This window comes from Hydractinia symbiolongicarpus, chromosome 4 (assembly GCF_029227915.1).
Source record: "Hydractinia symbiolongicarpus strain clone_291-10 chromosome 4, HSymV2.1, whole genome shotgun sequence".
NCBI lineage: Eukaryota > Metazoa > Cnidaria > Hydrozoa > Anthoathecata > Hydractiniidae > Hydractinia > Hydractinia symbiolongicarpus.
The window spans coordinates 30633-47825 of NC_079878.1; the positions used below are offsets into that span (position 1 = coordinate 30633).

The following is a 17193-nucleotide window of genomic DNA, read 5'->3' on the forward strand; positions in this document are numbered from 1 at the left end:
CGTGTAATAAGGGAAAGCAAACTGTGTTTGTTGTTGTTATTTTTACGGAATTCGCATTGTACTTATTACCCACTGGATGTATGCATTTGGTGTGATTTCACGTAAAAATCAAAAATTCGCTGCCGAATTCGCCATTAACAATTCGTTCTGTGAAAATCCCCTTTAAAGAAAAGTTGTATAACTGTATTTCGTGGACGTCATTTGCGTGGACGGTAACAACATTTTTACATTTTATATGAAAATCTTACAAATTTATTGTTGTTAGCAATGTAAACACATTTTGGACACGAGACCACCATATCTTTTTTTACTTTTCAAATCACGATATATTTGTTCTTTTAACCTTAATTATTATGGATTTTTTATATGATTAGGAGGGATAAAATGGTCGCTCTTTATTAGTATTGACAAATCTAGACCAATGAAATAAAACATAGTAAAGAAATAAATTAGCATAATTATTTTGTCTGTTATGTAGGCATTTTTTGTCATGGTGTTATCAGCAATTTTAAAATCTAAAGAAAATTCTGAAAAAGACATGCCCCCTTTAGTACAGGAAGTGTGACAAAGTTGGGTTACAAAGTGCAACGGAATTACAAACAGTTGTTAGCTATTTATTCCTTAAAGCTTATCCCCATACGTGAAAAACAAGTTAGGCTCATTTTAAAGATCTTTAAAATTTATCTAGGGATCTTTTCATTATTTTAAAAAAAACTTCATTGGTTCTCGAGGCAGTTGTCTTGAACGTTGGCGCTAATTATGCACAATTATTACGTCATTAACCAGTTCTACATACATCATTGACTTATGTTTCTCTCGACATACTGCACCTGAATATACTGCAAATTACATATGACATTCTTAAAAACTGCAAGCTGTGTTAAGTTTTACAGACCTGTTGTTTTGATCAATTTTATCTGGTTGTAGCTTTTCGTATACCCGTTATATAACATATATCTGTATACAAACTTTCCCTTTTTTGCTGTTCTAGCAAAACAAAATTTCTAACTGTTAAAAATATTTTTAAACACAACAATATTTTTGTCTTATCTTAGACATCTTTCCTCTTTTTCAAAATAAAACATAATATGATTCTATATGAAATCGCTATTTAAAAACAAGCTCGTGAGCTTGTATTAAAACGCAAATGTGTCCCACAAGAATGTAAATTTTTGCCACTCTGAGCACCGAAACGGGAGTAGTCGTGTGTTCGAATCTCATCTTGGTAATTATTTTTACTTTTTTTTTTTTTTTTTTTTTTTGCTGTTATATAAGATAAGTGTTCAAAATCATTTTTTAATTAACCGGTAAAGTAAAAGTGTCTCCACCAAAGTTTACAAAAGTGAATGTAGGCAGAATTAAGGTCTCCCAAATGCCTGGAAAGTAGTCTGCAAGAAAGAAACGACGACTTATCGACCATCAACTTTCTGCATTCCTCTTCCGGGCTTCACGTTCAAGGAATTTTCCGTTCAAGAAGATCTCACAAATCATTTTGAAGATTAACTGCATAGTGCGTAAGAAATATGATTGCCTATCCGAATAGCAAAATATGTCGTGTCTAACAGAAATCACAATTTGATAGACAGATTTTTGTAAACTTTATTCGCGAGCTTGTTTACGTATATCATACGCCTTGTTTATAATTATGTGGTCAGTCTCACTAATTGCGAGAAACATCTGTGAGTGATTTATATTTAAGTGCTTAGCTTCGCTAATTATATAGGAATTTAATTTATTTTCTTGGTTCGGACATAAAAAGTTTCGTAGATGGTTGTTTCTGAAATTTTGAGAAAGAGGTCAGGCTTAGATTTTGAGAGTGGGGGGTATGCAATATACCGAAAGAACTAAATTTAGTAGAACTAGGTTGCGACTTCCAACCTGTTCCTATCTGTCACAAATATTGTTTCTCAATGCTCGTGAAATGTGGTTAAATATCTGTGTTATGTAAAGGGCACACAGATAACTAAAGGTAGGGTAATAATAGCTGGTAGCAGGTTAGGCTACATCTGCGAAAAAAACACAACAAAGTTTATAAAACAAAATACAGTGGAATCCCTCTAAAGCGGACACCATTGGTGCAAAAAAAAGTGTCCGCTTTAGAGGGATGTCCGCTTTATAGGAAGTTGACCAAAAAATTAGTTTTAGACCTAATTTTGACCAAAAAAGCTTTTTTTGTAGTACTGGCGGGTATCATGGGGTGACTTGCAACACTAGGGTAGACGGCAACATCAATAGATTTAGCTTATCGAGCAAAGAACCCAAGTTGGCTGTGTAAAGTAAGTTTAGCAGCTCAAATTTGTCGGTGTTGCAACCAACCTTTAAGTGTTGCTAAGGTTATAAACTAAGAAACCAAGTTATATTACGAAGATATATTTCATTTATCTTATAGGTCTTTCAATACACGTTTTTCTCCCTATTTGAAATAATCTTTGATTGAGGATTGTTTTCTATTTTGAAGCTGAAGTTCCTCAATCTTTTTCGTAATGGTTGACAACATTTCTTGGCATGTATCATCAAAAATAGTAGATCGCTTAATTTTATCAAGCATAGTGATTAGCTCGGTGAAACCAAGCATTTCTTCTTCAACCACGTCTTCACTCTCATCATCATCCTCGGAAATCTCTTCGACCTGACATGCCATCTCTGGATTTTCAATTGCGTTAATGCTAGCTTCTCGGATTTGATGTCGCCAATTTATTTCTAATTCGTTAATTCTTGGCTCCGAAGCTGGAACATCGGCGTCAAAATCGATGTATTCTGCAGCAGACATATCTTCAGTTAATTCCTTCACCAGAGCTTCAAATTCCAAGTCATCTTCTTGATCTTCCATCAATTCACTTTCTCCTTGAACTACGCCACATTTCTCTAAACAATTTTTGATGGTCAAGTTGGTTACTTCTTTCCACGCATCTTGAACCCATTGAATAGCCATAAGTATGTCTACGCTCTTGATAATTTCAGTTGCAGATTTATTCTCCTGGATCCTTGCAAGCACGTATTTGACCAGTCTTTTTCTGTACTTCACCTTGAAGTTTTGGATGATCCCCGCATCGAGTGGTTGAAGCCTTGAAGTTGTGTTCTTCGGTAAGAAAATGATTTTGATTTGTGAAAACTGGCCTATCATTGACTCCGGATAACAGGTGGCGTTGTCCAGAAAAAGAATAACTTTTCTGTCCTCAAATAAAAGTTTTCTGTTAAAACGTGCCAGTACAGTTTCCATTACTTGAGATGTCATCCAAGATTTAGGATTTGAAAAGTAGTGAACGTTAGCTGGACGCGATGGATCTTTCAATTTTTTAAAACAACGCGGGACTTTACTCTTCCAGATAACAACAGGCTGGTCGATCTTTTCCCCAGCTGCATTTACAAAAAAAGCGACAGTTAATCTAAGCTTTGACTTTTTCCCACCTTTTGCTTGTTTTCCTTTTTCCACTAACCCTTTGGCCGGTAGAGCTTTAAAAAAACAGCCAGACTCGTCCATGTTCCAAATATTTTCTAGTGAATAACCTTCAACCAATTCTTTGATCCTCTCCATCCAGGAAGTAACCGTTTCTGTAGAAACGTCACCAGCTTCACCAACAATACGACGTTCTTTGACGGAATATGTTGTTTTCCAACGATCCAACCAACCGTCAGAGGCGGAGAAATTATCAAAATCGCTGTTCTGAAGTTTTTCCTTAATTTCCAACGCCTCCTCTTTAAGCATTACACCATTAGGGTAGATGTTAGAAGCGCAACATCTTTTGTACCATTCGAATAAGATCTCATTTATCTTGTGATACTTGCCATGGCGGTTACGTTTTTTTGTTTTCTCACGAAAAATTTCATGTTGTTCACGAATTTTCTTTTCGTCTCTTAAAATATTTGCTGCGGCTGTCTTTCCAATCTTGTAAATGTCTGCTAGTTTTCTACATCCAAGTTCTGGATTTTTTTTGGCGAAATCCAAAAACTTGATCTTATCATCTAATGATAAAGTTTTCTTCGCTAGTTTACCAGCAAGCTGCTGCTTCGACATTGCCATGTTGAATGTGCATTAGAAATTCAAAATTCGAAATTCTTTCCAGTTTAAAATTTTACGCTGCAATGTCTTCACGATTCGAATGCTATTTTAAAGTTAAAGAAGCTGAAGAGAACACAGATATGTCGAACGTTCAACTAAATGAGATGCTTCTCAAAAACATTGACCAACAGATTGAGATTATCCTTATAAAACAGAAAGAATATCGCTTCGACTCGTTTATCCGTGGATACCATGCTTACATGGACATATGGAGCCCAAAAGTCGGAGAAGAGAATTTTTGTTTAAAAGCGGAAGAAGATAACGAACATGACAAGATTGCTGTAGCTGTTACAGATGACGATAAAGTAGTTGGGCACGTCCCTAAAAACCTTAGCAAACTATTCAACAAATTCATGTCGCTTACTAACTGTACCATCGGATGTAAAGTGACTGGGAAGCGAGTGAACCGTGGTGCTGGCTACGGACTAGAAATTCCTGCCCAGTACCAATTAATTGGTGTTGAAAAGGCAGTTGAGTGGGCCGAGAAAAATATAAGGAAAGTGTTGGACTCGGTAAATAACAAAACTCAAAGATGTACTAAGTAAAATGGTTTAAATTTTAAGAAAAAGTGACATTTCATCTCGTTATTTTTCCATTGTCCGCTTTATAGGGAGTGTTTATAAGGGAAACTGTCATTTGCTGCAAAGATTTTTGTCCGCTTTATAGAGTGTCCGCTTTATAATCGTCCGCTTTATAGAGATTTTTTTATGAGAGTTTGACCTAAATTCTACCGGTGCAAAAATTTTTGTCCGCTTTAGAGGGCTGTCCGCTTTATAGGGTGTCCGCTTTAGGGGGATTCCACTGTACAAAAATAAAATTTCCTGAAATCCGGCCAGCTACATCCATAAATCCACAGTTAATGCATAGTGTAGTATCTTCAAGCATTTCTTCGTTCCTTGTCCCATTATTTCTTTCTCCACCATACATAGCCTTGTGTTGCAATTAAATAAGCTCGACTCTATTTTAAACGCGTAATTAATCAATTTATATTTTAAACAGGACACATATTTATAGCAGTTTTTTAAAACTGAAATGTACATATCCTGTATAAATATTCTGATAAATAATAAAAAAAAAACTTCATTATGTCTCATGCAAAAAAAAGCTGATCAATGTGAAACACAAATATAAATATGTAAAAATTAGTTAGTTTATTGGTGCACCCTGCTGAAGGTTGACACAAATGTAAAAGATAAACAGTTAACAACACTTCAAATATTCCATATATAGTGCCTGTAGGAAACATTTTTATCTGAAACATAAAAGAAATGGGGGTTTAACGCTTGAACCCCAAAACTATGCGGATCACCATAGAAGCGGGGGGGTTTACGCTTAAACCCGTGGGGTCTCAGGGGATCTCTAGAGAACTGGGTGGTTTATGCCTGAAACCCAAAATTTGCGGTGTTGTTAGGGGATATGTCGAGAAGCTAGCGATTTACGCCCGGAACCCTTAATTAATAACGACTGTCCCAGAGCGAATAAACTAATATCTCTATGTATTGCAAGTATAAATTTAATGCAATAACATTCTTTCACAAAATTCTTATCTGAAAATTTCACAACCCACAACCTGTAGATTAAAAACAACTAAAATCAGGTATTTCAGTCTACTACATACCATTCTGTCCCAAATAAGTTTATATAAAATGTTAAAATGGAGTGATAAAACAAAAATTTGTAAAATCCCATTATTTTGCCATACATATTGCATTATGCCTTCCACCAAATATGTTTGTTAATCCAAAATGTCAAAAAGAAAAATAAGCTTGCAAATATAAGACCATACAAAGCGTTTGTCTCCTGTCTACAGATTTTATTTAGACTATATTTGATTTATTTTAAAGACAACGATTGCCTTTAAGGGAAAAATTTAAGTTTTCCAGTGACTACACTCAAAATTTAAAATTAAACACAGGTTATCAATAATGTTGTTGTGTTGACACTCGAAGGTGTACGCAGCTATAATAAAGCACCGGACACAACATCAAAGAAATTGGTGCCAGTTTGTTTATATTTACAAACATCTGTCTGACTACTTTACATAGGTAGCTAGCTACACAAAAAGAAACAATAAAGTTTGCTAAGGAATACATTTTACCAAAACAAAAGAACTCTAGCTGTAATCTTGGACATAAATTAGTGAACGAGTATTAAAATTTCTAAACAATTTCTTCAGCAGGCACGAAACATGCATCATCAGAGGTTGTTTTATTGTTTATATTTTTTTAGGCATGGATACTTCACGGAACGAGTGACGCATCATTTTCCACATATTAGTTAATATGTCTTCTTTTGTCGAATCACGAACGCCGATGAGGGACAAAACACTTGGGGACGAGGTTGGCTGATTTTTTAAAATGACCATTTAGCATCAAATGACTAAAGCGTCACGTATTCAGAAGGAAGTTTGCGTGCTATTTATATTGACTCACTCAAGTACACCAACCTCAAGGTTGGTGTACTTGAGTTCTGTCAGATGAAGAATTTAGTTCTCTTTTTTAAGGGCTGCTATCATAACATGTTACTGTTGAGCGATTACGACTTATGATCAATGGACAGCATCTCACCATTTTGCCCTCCGTGTGACGCCATGTTGTTGACTACACGGGTGTTGAAAACACGAGCGTTGAAGACACGGGCGTTGAAAACACGGGCGTGGAAGACACGGGCGTTGAAAACACGGGCGTGGAAGACACGGGCGTTGAAAACATGATCGTTGACACATTGCTCAATGTGCAGGTGTCAAATTTATTTATATATGAAAAATATTTTTTGTGTTCAGCCTCGATTTTCGTTAAAAAAAATTCTGGTTGTGTGTTATACCTGCAAAAGGTTTATCAGTAAAAGGCCTTTAATTCACTAGTTTAATTTTTTTTCACTTTCTTAATAAATAAAAATTGCGTTCGCGGTTAAATGTGTATATAATAATAACATCCTGGCCACCCCAGTATCGCAAAAATTTTCGAAAACAGTTTTTACGGTCGAATTCACAGAAGACATGCTAACACTTTGCTTTGCTTTGTGACTCCAATCGAGTTACTTCTAGTCTAAAAAAAAAGAGATTATGGATTTAATCCAATAGATTTGGGTCTTAAAAGATCTGTTTAGAAGAGTGGAAATAGTTTTTGTGACATGCGAAATCTTACGGCCTAAGATTCTACATTTAAATTGTTAAGTTCTAGTACTTTGAAAAATGAATAAACGAACATTCTACAAGTCAAAACATTTTTACTCCAACAGAGTGATTGTACTGTAGGCTATACCTTTCTCGATCTTCTTGTAGGTGGTCCTGTTCCCTCAGTTGTAACAGTTTTAAATGTATGCTTCGCCACAATCTATGAAAACAAGCAGATCCAATGAACAATGTCAATATACGTAACGTTATATCACCAGTTTTTAAATAATGCGACAATATTGCAATTGACGAGAACACTTGGAATAATATAATTTTGATGTGCTTAAAAACAAATAATGTCTGTGTATTTGATTAAAATAATAATTAAAGAATATTTATCTAGTTTTTTAGGATGTACCAAACTAGATTTACATGGCTGGTTTACATGGCTGGTTCAAACAGAGGTGAGACTAGATTCATTTTGGTAAGAAGAAGCTACAGACATACTTAAAGAAGTATATTACTTTATATGAAATGTGCTGTGTGATTTATGTATAAATTTTTTGAACAGATGTTCATATCAATATGATACTAACCTCACTTTCATTATTGATAACAGAAGTCACAATGGAATTTCCAATAGGCCAGTCGACACTTCTCAATACAAGATCAGTTGGTGCTTTACTTTTCACACCAGTAGAGTTACTCCAAATCTAATAATAACAAGAAAACATGCATCTATTGCTGAATCTTCACAAGTTGACAAATACTGCAGACGAAGAGGGAAAGGGACGTTAGGTATACTATTCAAAAATACGACAAAATTTAGCCATGATTGCTAGGCAAAATTTGGGCAAAATATGACAATTTGAGGCTCAATAGCATATGCGACTTCAAGAACGTTTTTAGCCAACTATGTTCCACAACCCTCATATGCGTGGGTTGGGTTAAACGGATTTTCTTAACGCTGAATCTTCTTTCAGGGATATGTTGTGGAATTTCTAGGACAAGAAAAAGCCTAAAACACGGTGAAGTTTTTCAGGAAAATAACTGAAAGACGAAACGCCTGTTTGAAAATCGTTTTAGTGTAAACACTAGGTGGTACTTATGTCTTCAACGACATAAGAAGTTGAAAGAATGCTTTGATCTTAAGATTTTCTTTTTCGCTTGGTTTCTGAACTTAAACGGCAAAAAACGCAGGCATTGAATCAAGAAAAGGGACTGGAGAGTTACTTAAAATCGTTGCAACCGGTTGCAATGAGCGTTGTTATGCAGGTTTAACTCCTGCGACTGGTTGCTAGAAGTGGAGGATTGCACAATATTAACCAAAAGTTATCACAAGCTCTACCTAACGCCGTATTCTAAGGTAAATTAGATTTCTGAAAACAGGCAAAAAAAAAAATTCTTGAAATTTCGTCATTTTTGTTCTAAGTACAGTTAAAACAAGAACGAAAAACGACGTACTGTAACGCTGTGACCAGCCTTTAACACAAATTTAGGTGTAAAATTGTATTTTACTGCATCGTCTTCCTTATTATCAACAATTCGTTGCACGTGCCAACCTCCTAATGCTTCATCCTATTGTACATCAAATTGATTATGATTATCATGCTCGTACACAACTCTATTTATTGGAGTGTAAGTATAAAAATATTTATAAAAAGGTTTTAGGTCAACTCTCATAGCCTTTATGTAGCAGGCTAGCTCAAACTTATTTTTTTTACTGCTACGTAGGTTATGCAACTTACAGTCTCACTCTTGTTGTGAAGCTTGATAAATTTGCCTTCTGTATCACATTCCGATATTTCTACCCCTCCTGATAAGCTGCTTTCAACAGGTTGTACTTCGCACTCGTGACGAGAGCGTTTTTTGCCACTCTTTGATAAAGATTGTGTTACCTGAGATGACACGATGTCCAGTCTATAACATTGTGAACAGGACGTTAGTGAATATATTTCAGTTTGTATGATTATAAGACAATAACCCTTTTTGCTGTTTCAGAATTTGCTGGCCTGTGTTGTAGCATTAAGAACCTACCTTTGCTCTTCCCCTTCTAGCAATTTTCGGTACGCAGCTATTTCCATATCTAAAGCAATTTTGATACCAAAAAGAACTTCACATTCTTTATCTAAATCACCAATTTTGTCACTTAGACTTGTAATCCTTGCATCGCGCTCCTGCAATTGCAGCTCAAACTCATCCGTTTTAGCATCTATCAAAATTTCTAATTCAGCAGTTGTCTTCATCAACTCCACATTCTACAAAAAGCCATGGGCGAAACATAGAATGCATACTCGCAAACATAGTAAGTATATGAAAGCTTTGTTAAGTTTAACACTTTTTCTACTAGACTTTTTGAGGCTGTTGAGAGCTACAAAAAGCGGATTCATGATGTGACTAATGGTGTCACCAGAGTACTTTATTGACGGATAAGTTTAGAAAATTTTACACATAATATAATATTACATTATATATGACATGATACAAGTCTTTTTAGTTGAATATTTGTCTAACTAGAGAGTTTGCTTAAAGCAAATCTTATGCTGTGTGAGAGAAAATTTTCAGGCAAAAATTACCCGGCAAATTTTTTCCATATTTTCATTTAGCTCAAATTTTTAATTTGTGAAGATTCCTAGGAACAACATAACTAAATAGGAAAAAAATCCCCTAAAATTTAAACAATAATATCTATTATTTTTTTAATAATATTTATTTACTTATTAATTTATTTGTGTCTGAATATTTATACATGATATCAATGTTTATCCTGCATAGCCAAACAATATATTTTTCAACTCTTTGGAATCTAAAAATCCTTAGCTATTAATTATTTAACAATTATCTCCTTCGCCATTAGGACCCTTATGTCAGCATAGTGGATAAAAAGAGATCGAATCATGCATCATAATTACTAATTCAAATGGAAGAGAATTTGATTGCCACCTGCTAAAAACATGGTGCTATCAAATCTAGATCAAATTTCCTAAACAAATAGGATCATAATCCCCGTAAAAGTTCAGGTCAAAAAAATGGCCTGTGCAAGTACAATGTATGGAAAACAAAATAAATAGCAAGTTTTTTTGAGAAATAATTTACTGAATAATATAATACTTATACCCCGTGCAAGTTGATTTCATATGAAAAAGCTTTAAAAGTTATTTGGTTTAGAAGTTTTGTTAATTATGCTAATTATGCATACAATCGTATATTTGCGATAAATTAGATTCTGTATTTAATTTTGCATAATTAGCAAGACTTAAAAGTTGTTTATTTCAAAAATATTTATTCCTCAATTTCGCAGGAAGTAAAAATTGAGCATGTTTTTTGTTCTCTTCACATTCATTCTACATGCTATCTAAGTCTTTTATCTTTTCCTTCAACTTTCTTTAAGTTATCGAGGGATAAAATACTTTAAAAATCCAATGACAAAACTTTTACTGTCGTTGTACTTCCTAACGGCTTACGCCGGTAGAACTTTAAAATGGGCTCCTTTTGTGTCGCCTGTTTTACTGTCGAGCCTAGTAAAACACGGAAGGGTACCAGTTAAGATTGCAGTACGTAAATTGTTATTTTATGAGTGTGTTAACAGACTAGCCTGTTGAAGAAGGTACAAAAACCTATTATTTTTACAAATTTCGCTATTACCAAGCTGCAACGGTCATTTATTATCTTAAGTGATTTGAGATTTTACAGAGCTAGATTTGTATTTTTATTTGTTCCAGATTTTTGCAAAAAAAAAAAAAAATTTGTCCAAAAAAATTTACCTTGACTTCAAGCACGCTGTAGTTGGATCTAAGTTTGTCCATTTCAATTTTCATTTCATTGTCTGTCCCAATTCGCACTTCCTTGTACTAAATAAAATTGATTTTAAATAATATCATGCGCGTACTATAGATTTAAAAATTTGAAAATTACTTGAGCACATCTTACCTTTTGATCGTATGCCTTTTCCAGCGCTTGTCTAGCATTTTTAGCCTTCTCTTCAAACTCATCACGGAGTTCTTGAAGTTTGTCATGTAGCAAAGTATCATAATGTGATGCACCATCAGTTTCCATTGTAAATTTCATTTCCTGTGTACTTCGCAATTCGTTTATCTCCTACAAAAAGAAAATTAACATCTCTGGAAGCAAGTTAGGCTGTGCCAAAATAAATTGGATGCATGGTGCCAGCTACGCTAGCAGTGGACTAATAATATTGGTTATCAGGTAAATAAGTTACTGTGGTCAAAGGGAAAAAATAGTAAAATTTAGGATGCAGGTAAAAAAAAGTAAGAAAATTTGTTTGTCAGTTTCTTTGTTTAATTTTTTTATAAGAAAAATAACGGCTTTTTAATTTAAGGAGCAAGATATTTCTGAAAATTTTTTTGGAAGGACAATTTGAATTTTGTGCTATGCAGTACATACCTCGGCATGAACCTGTTTGGAAAAGCGGGCTTCTTTTTGAACAGTTTGCATTTGGTTTTCTGCATCAACTCTTCGAATAATCTCTTCTTCCAATGCAGATTTTTGTTTCTCCAATTTATCTTGTAATTGTTTTAACTGTTTTTCTAAATCTTTTATTTGCTGATCAAGGTCTTTGCGTTCCTTAGCGATTTCGACTAACAAAGATTCTTTCTCATGCAATTGTCTTCCAGTTTGTTTTAATTCATCTTCAACACGGGAACGTAAAGCACTCTCTTTTTTAAGCCTAACAAGACGTATGATATACGCAAACAACCTCGCGAATAAAGTTTACAAAAAGCTGTCTATCAAATTGGGATTTTTGTTACGAAGTTAGACACGACATATTTTACTATTCAGATACGCAATAATATTTGTTACACACTTATTTTTCAAAATTGATTTGTGAGATGGGTCCGTCTTGGGTGAACCGACTGACAGGAAGAAGAAAGACCACAAACCCACAAACCCTAAAATTTGCGAAATTCATTAATTCAGTTAATTCTGCCTACATTCACTTTTAAAAAGTTTGGTGGAAACACCTTTCTTTACTAGTTAGTTAAACAAGTGTTTTGAACACTTGTCTTATCTTTTTAAAAAAGAAAAAAGAAAAAAAAAGTAAAAATAGTTACCAAGATGAGATTCGAACACACGACGACTCCCGTGTCGGTGCTCAGAGAGGCAAAAATTTCCATTCTTGTAGGACACATTTGCGTTTTAATACAAGCTCACGAGCTTGTAACGAGCTTGTAATTAAAAATAGAATAGAAATAAAAAAAAGTAGTCTTATAAACTTCTTGATATGAATATCAGAAAAAAGAAATACAAGAAAGGTCGGTTTTTTTAATATGAAACATCAATAAATAACTTTACTTCTTGACCGACAAAAAAATAGGGTAGAACATAAAAACTGTGTCGCTCGTCGAAGTTGATTTTGGATTGTTTAAAAGTTTTATTTACAAAACACACATGATCGGCATAGATGATTCGTCTTAAAATTCAAACATTACACATAAACATTACATTTACAGAGATAAAGCTAAGAAAAAAGAATCACACGAATTATGTGGAAATTTTTTGTCATGAACTACCCTGTCGGAGCTAATGTAAGAAAATATCAATGTTACAGTGGCAATGTCAAAAGTATATAAGACTACTTCGTAACATAGTTTTCAAGATACCTGTCCTAATACCTGTGAAAAAATAGACAGATCACCTGTGGAATTGTGAGGTTACTTGTTTATGAAGAGTAGAATAAGACTGGAATTTAAATGGTAGTAAATATATTTACGTTTAAACTATTAGTCATGCACTGGTGCAACTGCATGTAGAGCAAATTCAAAAGCAGAGAGAAACAGATTTGCAAATGTGGCGAGAATGGAAACCATTGCAGAGGTGTTTAAGCTATAGCAAAGCAAATCAAGAAGGCTAATTAAGATGTCGTGTATGCTTAAGGATGAGGTTGTGGATCCCTAGCGTTCACCCCATTACATCATTCTGAATGTCAAACTACTTCTTTCAACTCCCACAATCACGCCCTGCGCCACACTTAAATTCTATCACGGATCAATTTCACTACCCTAACAGAAAGCGGTATAAGAAACAACGCCTGTGCGTCTCATGAAGCCCTTGTTTCTTAGGTCATCCCTTTACCCATACAACATCCTTTCTCTACATACGATACTTCGAATCCTCCACTGGAAATTACGGACACTTAATCAAAGAACAAGCATTACGGTACTGACAGCAGAACTTTTTTTAAAAAAATTATGCAAAGTTTTTGAACTCGACAGTTCTTTTAATATTTTATTTGTCATATCCTTTTAAATTAAAATATAATGTGTTTGACACGTAGTGTAATAAGGTAGCATTCACTTTGACTTGCAATTTTGCACCAAGGTGACAGGAGGGCGTGGTTACTGCGGAATAAGCACAAATTTTCTCCTTGTGTCACCTGCTTATTGTTGAATTTTATATCATAAAACTTAAAGTTAGAAGGAATAGTAGCTATACCGATAATAATGTCTAATAGTACTCAATTAAAAATCATGCCCTCAATGATGACTGCTAGAAAAAAGTTTTGCCAGTTTTTAATTTTAAATGTTTGAATTACATTTTTTTCTTTTACAATTTTCTTCCTTAATCACTTAAAGTAGTAGCAGACATATACTCTTTGAAAGTTACTAACTGTAGTATTCCAGATAGGATATATTTTTAATTCAATTTAATTTAAATCACTTTATGGTATTTGATTAACTATTCATATAAAACCCAGTTATTTGAGACATTAAATTATGTTTCGGGTTTTTTATTCTTTGAAATATCAAAGTGTTTTTCTAAACAGAAACTGACGACCGTTTTTGATGTTGTACAAGAAAACAAAAATCCATTGGTCAAAAATACAGAACCGGAATCCTTCTTATTTTAAAAATAAATTTTCTTTTGTAAACAAACCGTTTGGTATAATAAGCGACAATAACTGGACTAGACTAACTGATTAGTTAAGAGGCGTTCGATTATTGCCCAACCAGGCTATTACTCGCTGGTACTTCACGCTGAAACATTATGAATATTCAAATCGCAACTTAACATATAGAAACTTTGATTGTAAACAAAAAGCAAAGCGATGAAAAAGTTTAAGAAGATGATATGCTTCAAAAACTTATGCATCTTCAACAAATCCACATCCAAATATTTTAAAGCTTATGTCATTTCATATAGCACCAGTAACATTTCATCAAAGAAAACTTTACACATTAAATATGAAGTGCCCCTTTAACTTTGTGCTCTGACTTATGTTGAAATTCCTTAAGAATTCTCATTGTTATTTTTATAGTTTTTGCAAGCGCAGCCAATACCTTTGGCATTGGTCAATATATTACCTGTTTAATGCCCTCATAAACAGGTCTATGATATTAAGATGTATTGCTTTTAGTGATTTTAACATATTTTTAAGCTCCTTAATTATCATAGCATTTATATTCCTGTTGTTGTTGTTTTAAGACAACCAAGTTTTTTATCAACCTTGATCTAAATTTACCTTGAACGCAGATCTTCAACTGCACCACACAACTTGTTATTTTCCAGTTGCAGCAAAGCCTTCTCTTTTGCAGTATCGTTCACTAATTTTCTTGCATCTGAAAGCTCTTTTTCAAACAAAATTCGAACACTTGCGACTTCCTTAGACACATTTTCTTTCGAGGTCGATATTTCTGCAGATAGTTTGGTATTTTGGTGCTCCAGATATCTCATACGATCGATGTATGTGGCTAAACGATCATTTAGATCGGAAAGTTCTTCTTTCTCTTGAACTCGCGTTCGTACATTAGAAGACTGAAAGAATCCCCTGCCTGGTCTCTTTGGACCTTCAGGTGCATTAGGCATCTTCAACAAAGGTTTATTTGTAGTTAATTCATTAAACTTCTTCACGAAAAAACTAATCATATATACTTCCACAAATTTTTGAGCGCTCCACACAACAATGTGGATCTAAACGTGTTCCAATAGAGAGTAAAAGAAAAAGAACTATTCAATAACAATAAAAAACGACCTGTCACATACTCACAACCGCCCTTATACTAAAGAAGGATGTACTATGTATTATTAAGTAGCTGCATCACATCTGTGTTTTTAAGTGTGGAAATAAAATTATTTACTATTTAAATAACTTGAATATGTGTTTATTATCAGTTCCACCCCACATTTTAAAAAATAGTTTTGAACTTTATTTTTTCATTGGTTTATGTCAGGGCCTGTCGGTTTTGCAGCGTGTTTTAAAATTTAATAGCCTGTCGGTTTTGTTTTGTTTTTTCTAATTTTTAACTCACATTACAATACTGAATATACAGGGGAGGGGGGTGGGAGAAATGGGGGGGAGGGGGGGGTGGATATTGGAATATGTATTGAAAATAATTGTGACGTGATACAATTGGATGGGTGAAAAAAAGGGAGCATAGATATTTTTTATGATCTTAATTCATTTAAATGACACATCATTGTAATGCAGTATTGTTCTTCATCCTTTTTTTAGGCTACTTGTAGTCAGATGCTGTTTCAATTTGGTTACAAGCATTAATTAACGGGCAAATGAGGGAAAGACTTCACGAAGTAGTATGACGTGCAAACCCACTGTGAAAATGTTCAAAGGCTAACAACTAATATATGTGTAATACTTTCACTCCCTACTGTTATTGTCAGCCTTTATTAATGTTATTCATAAGTATATGAAATTTCCTCCACATGTTGATTTGATGAGGGCTTTACTCGTACTAAAACATCCTAGAATTCCAAGCTGGAGATGCGGGCACTTGCTTAACAACATCCGTTTATGGGAGAAAAGATTAAACTCTTTTTTATAATGCTTTAGCTAACTTAGATCTTTTGTCAATGTATTTTCACAGTAATGTTTCGAATTACTCCAAAGTAATAATAACTGTCCGTTATTCGGAAAATGACTTTTTGGTCGTGGGTTCCGTGTACGAATAGGTAGCTTAGCATGTGTAGCCTGGTATTTTTGAATTCACCTATTTACCTACGACTGAGTGGGAAATTTCATTCTTTCTTACACTTCATTTTGATTGTAAGATAATGTGAATTGTTATTTGTGTTTCCACTGTGAAAAAATAGTCCACGTTTTGTTGTCTCCAGAAAGCGTACACAGTGTTATTTTGAAACACATTAAATTCACGTTCTGTTAAGATGTAGAAGAGAAAGGTTTCCAGGATACTCAGATAACGTGTGGCTGGGTACCTCATAAATTTTAATGGTAACAAAATTTTAGAAAATTTTTTGAAATTTAAACCTTTTGCCAGCAAACAATCTAGTCATAAGCCAGATCAAGTAATAGAATAAAGTCAGTAATATTCCGACCATTTTTTCTTTCATCGACAACTTTGATGCTGTGTCTTTTTTCGCCCGCCATCTCTAATCTTACTTTTACGGCGAATGCCTCATTTAAAATTGCGTCCTTTCCCAAGTAAATGAGAAGATCCGTAGACATTAAAACAAAAGAAGAAATACACTTTTTAATGACATTCAATTTCGGAATAATTCCGAATCTTCTAGGATTTAAGCAAAGATATGCGAATCTTATACGCGGTTAATAAGGTTTACTTTTAATCTGTTATTTTAGAAGTTGCATAGCTTAGGTTTGCAAAAGATCTCTTTCTTATCTTTTTATCTTGTAAATACTTTGTATGTTTTCTATACTTTTTATATGCTAATAAAAATACCATCACATCCATGCAAATCTTAGTAAAATCATCTTTATTGTTTTGGCTATAACTGACGTAAATAGCAGGCCAGCTAACGTAGTCAGTGTCCAGTAGATAGCAACTAGACAGATAGCTAACCAGCTATACCTAGCTATTTTGTGCTTTTCTCCCGCGTCTTCCGTTTAGTTTGGTGTGGCTGCATTTTGTGCTAACCATCGTTGTTCTCTTTTGTTATCTTTTACCAGTCTATAGCTAGCCACAAAGTAGATATTAGGCATAGATCTTGTAACAATAATCCTGAAAATTTTAGCTATGACACTCTGCTTAACAAGGTATCCTTCCATACATACATCAATTTATTGCGT

General features: G+C 34.1%; 2 protein-coding genes across 2 annotated transcripts; both read right to left on the reverse strand.

Annotated features, from left to right (window-relative positions):
* Nucleotides 1-2413: 2413 nt before the first annotated feature.
* LOC130640698 (tigger transposable element-derived protein 6-like) lies at nt 2414-4021 on the reverse strand. Its single transcript, XM_057447214.1, has one exon. It carries the CDS (start codon nt 4019-4021, stop codon nt 2414-2416), a length of 1608 nt encoding a protein of 535 aa, XP_057303197.1.
* Nucleotides 4022-6660: 2639 nt separating this feature from the next.
* Nucleotides 6661-15149, reverse strand: LOC130640699 (lamin-L(I)-like). Its single transcript, XM_057447215.1, has 13 exons — nt 14656-15149; nt 11580-11862; nt 11065-11273; nt 10771-10824; nt 10640-10693; nt 10088-10118; nt 9213-9433; nt 8924-9095; nt 8640-8753; nt 7772-7888; nt 7324-7395; nt 7052-7107; nt 6661-6883 (listed from the first exon to the last, which is right to left on the reverse strand). Exons 1-13 carry the CDS (start codon nt 15057-15059, stop codon nt 6661-6663), a joined length of 2010 nt encoding a protein of 669 aa, XP_057303198.1. The 5' UTR covers nt 15060-15149.
* Between the last annotated feature and the right edge of the window lie 2044 nt (nt 15150-17193).

Coding starts and splice junctions, on each gene's coding strand:
- LOC130640698 (XM_057447214.1), bottom strand. CDS start 4,021: ATGGCAATGTCGAAGCAGCAGCTTGCTGGTAAACTAGCGAAGAAAACT.
- LOC130640699 (XM_057447215.1), bottom strand. CDS start 15,059: ATGATTAGTTTTTTCGTGAAGAAGTTTAATGAATTAACTACAAATAAA. Junction 10,119..10,639: donor CATTTTAAAGTTCTACCGGC/GTAAGCCGTTAG, acceptor TGTTTTTAGCAG/GTGGCAATCAAATTCTCTTC. Junction 8,754..8,923: donor TTCACAACAAGAGTGAGACT/GTAAGTTGCATA, acceptor GATGTACAATAG/GATGAAGCATTAGGAGGTTG.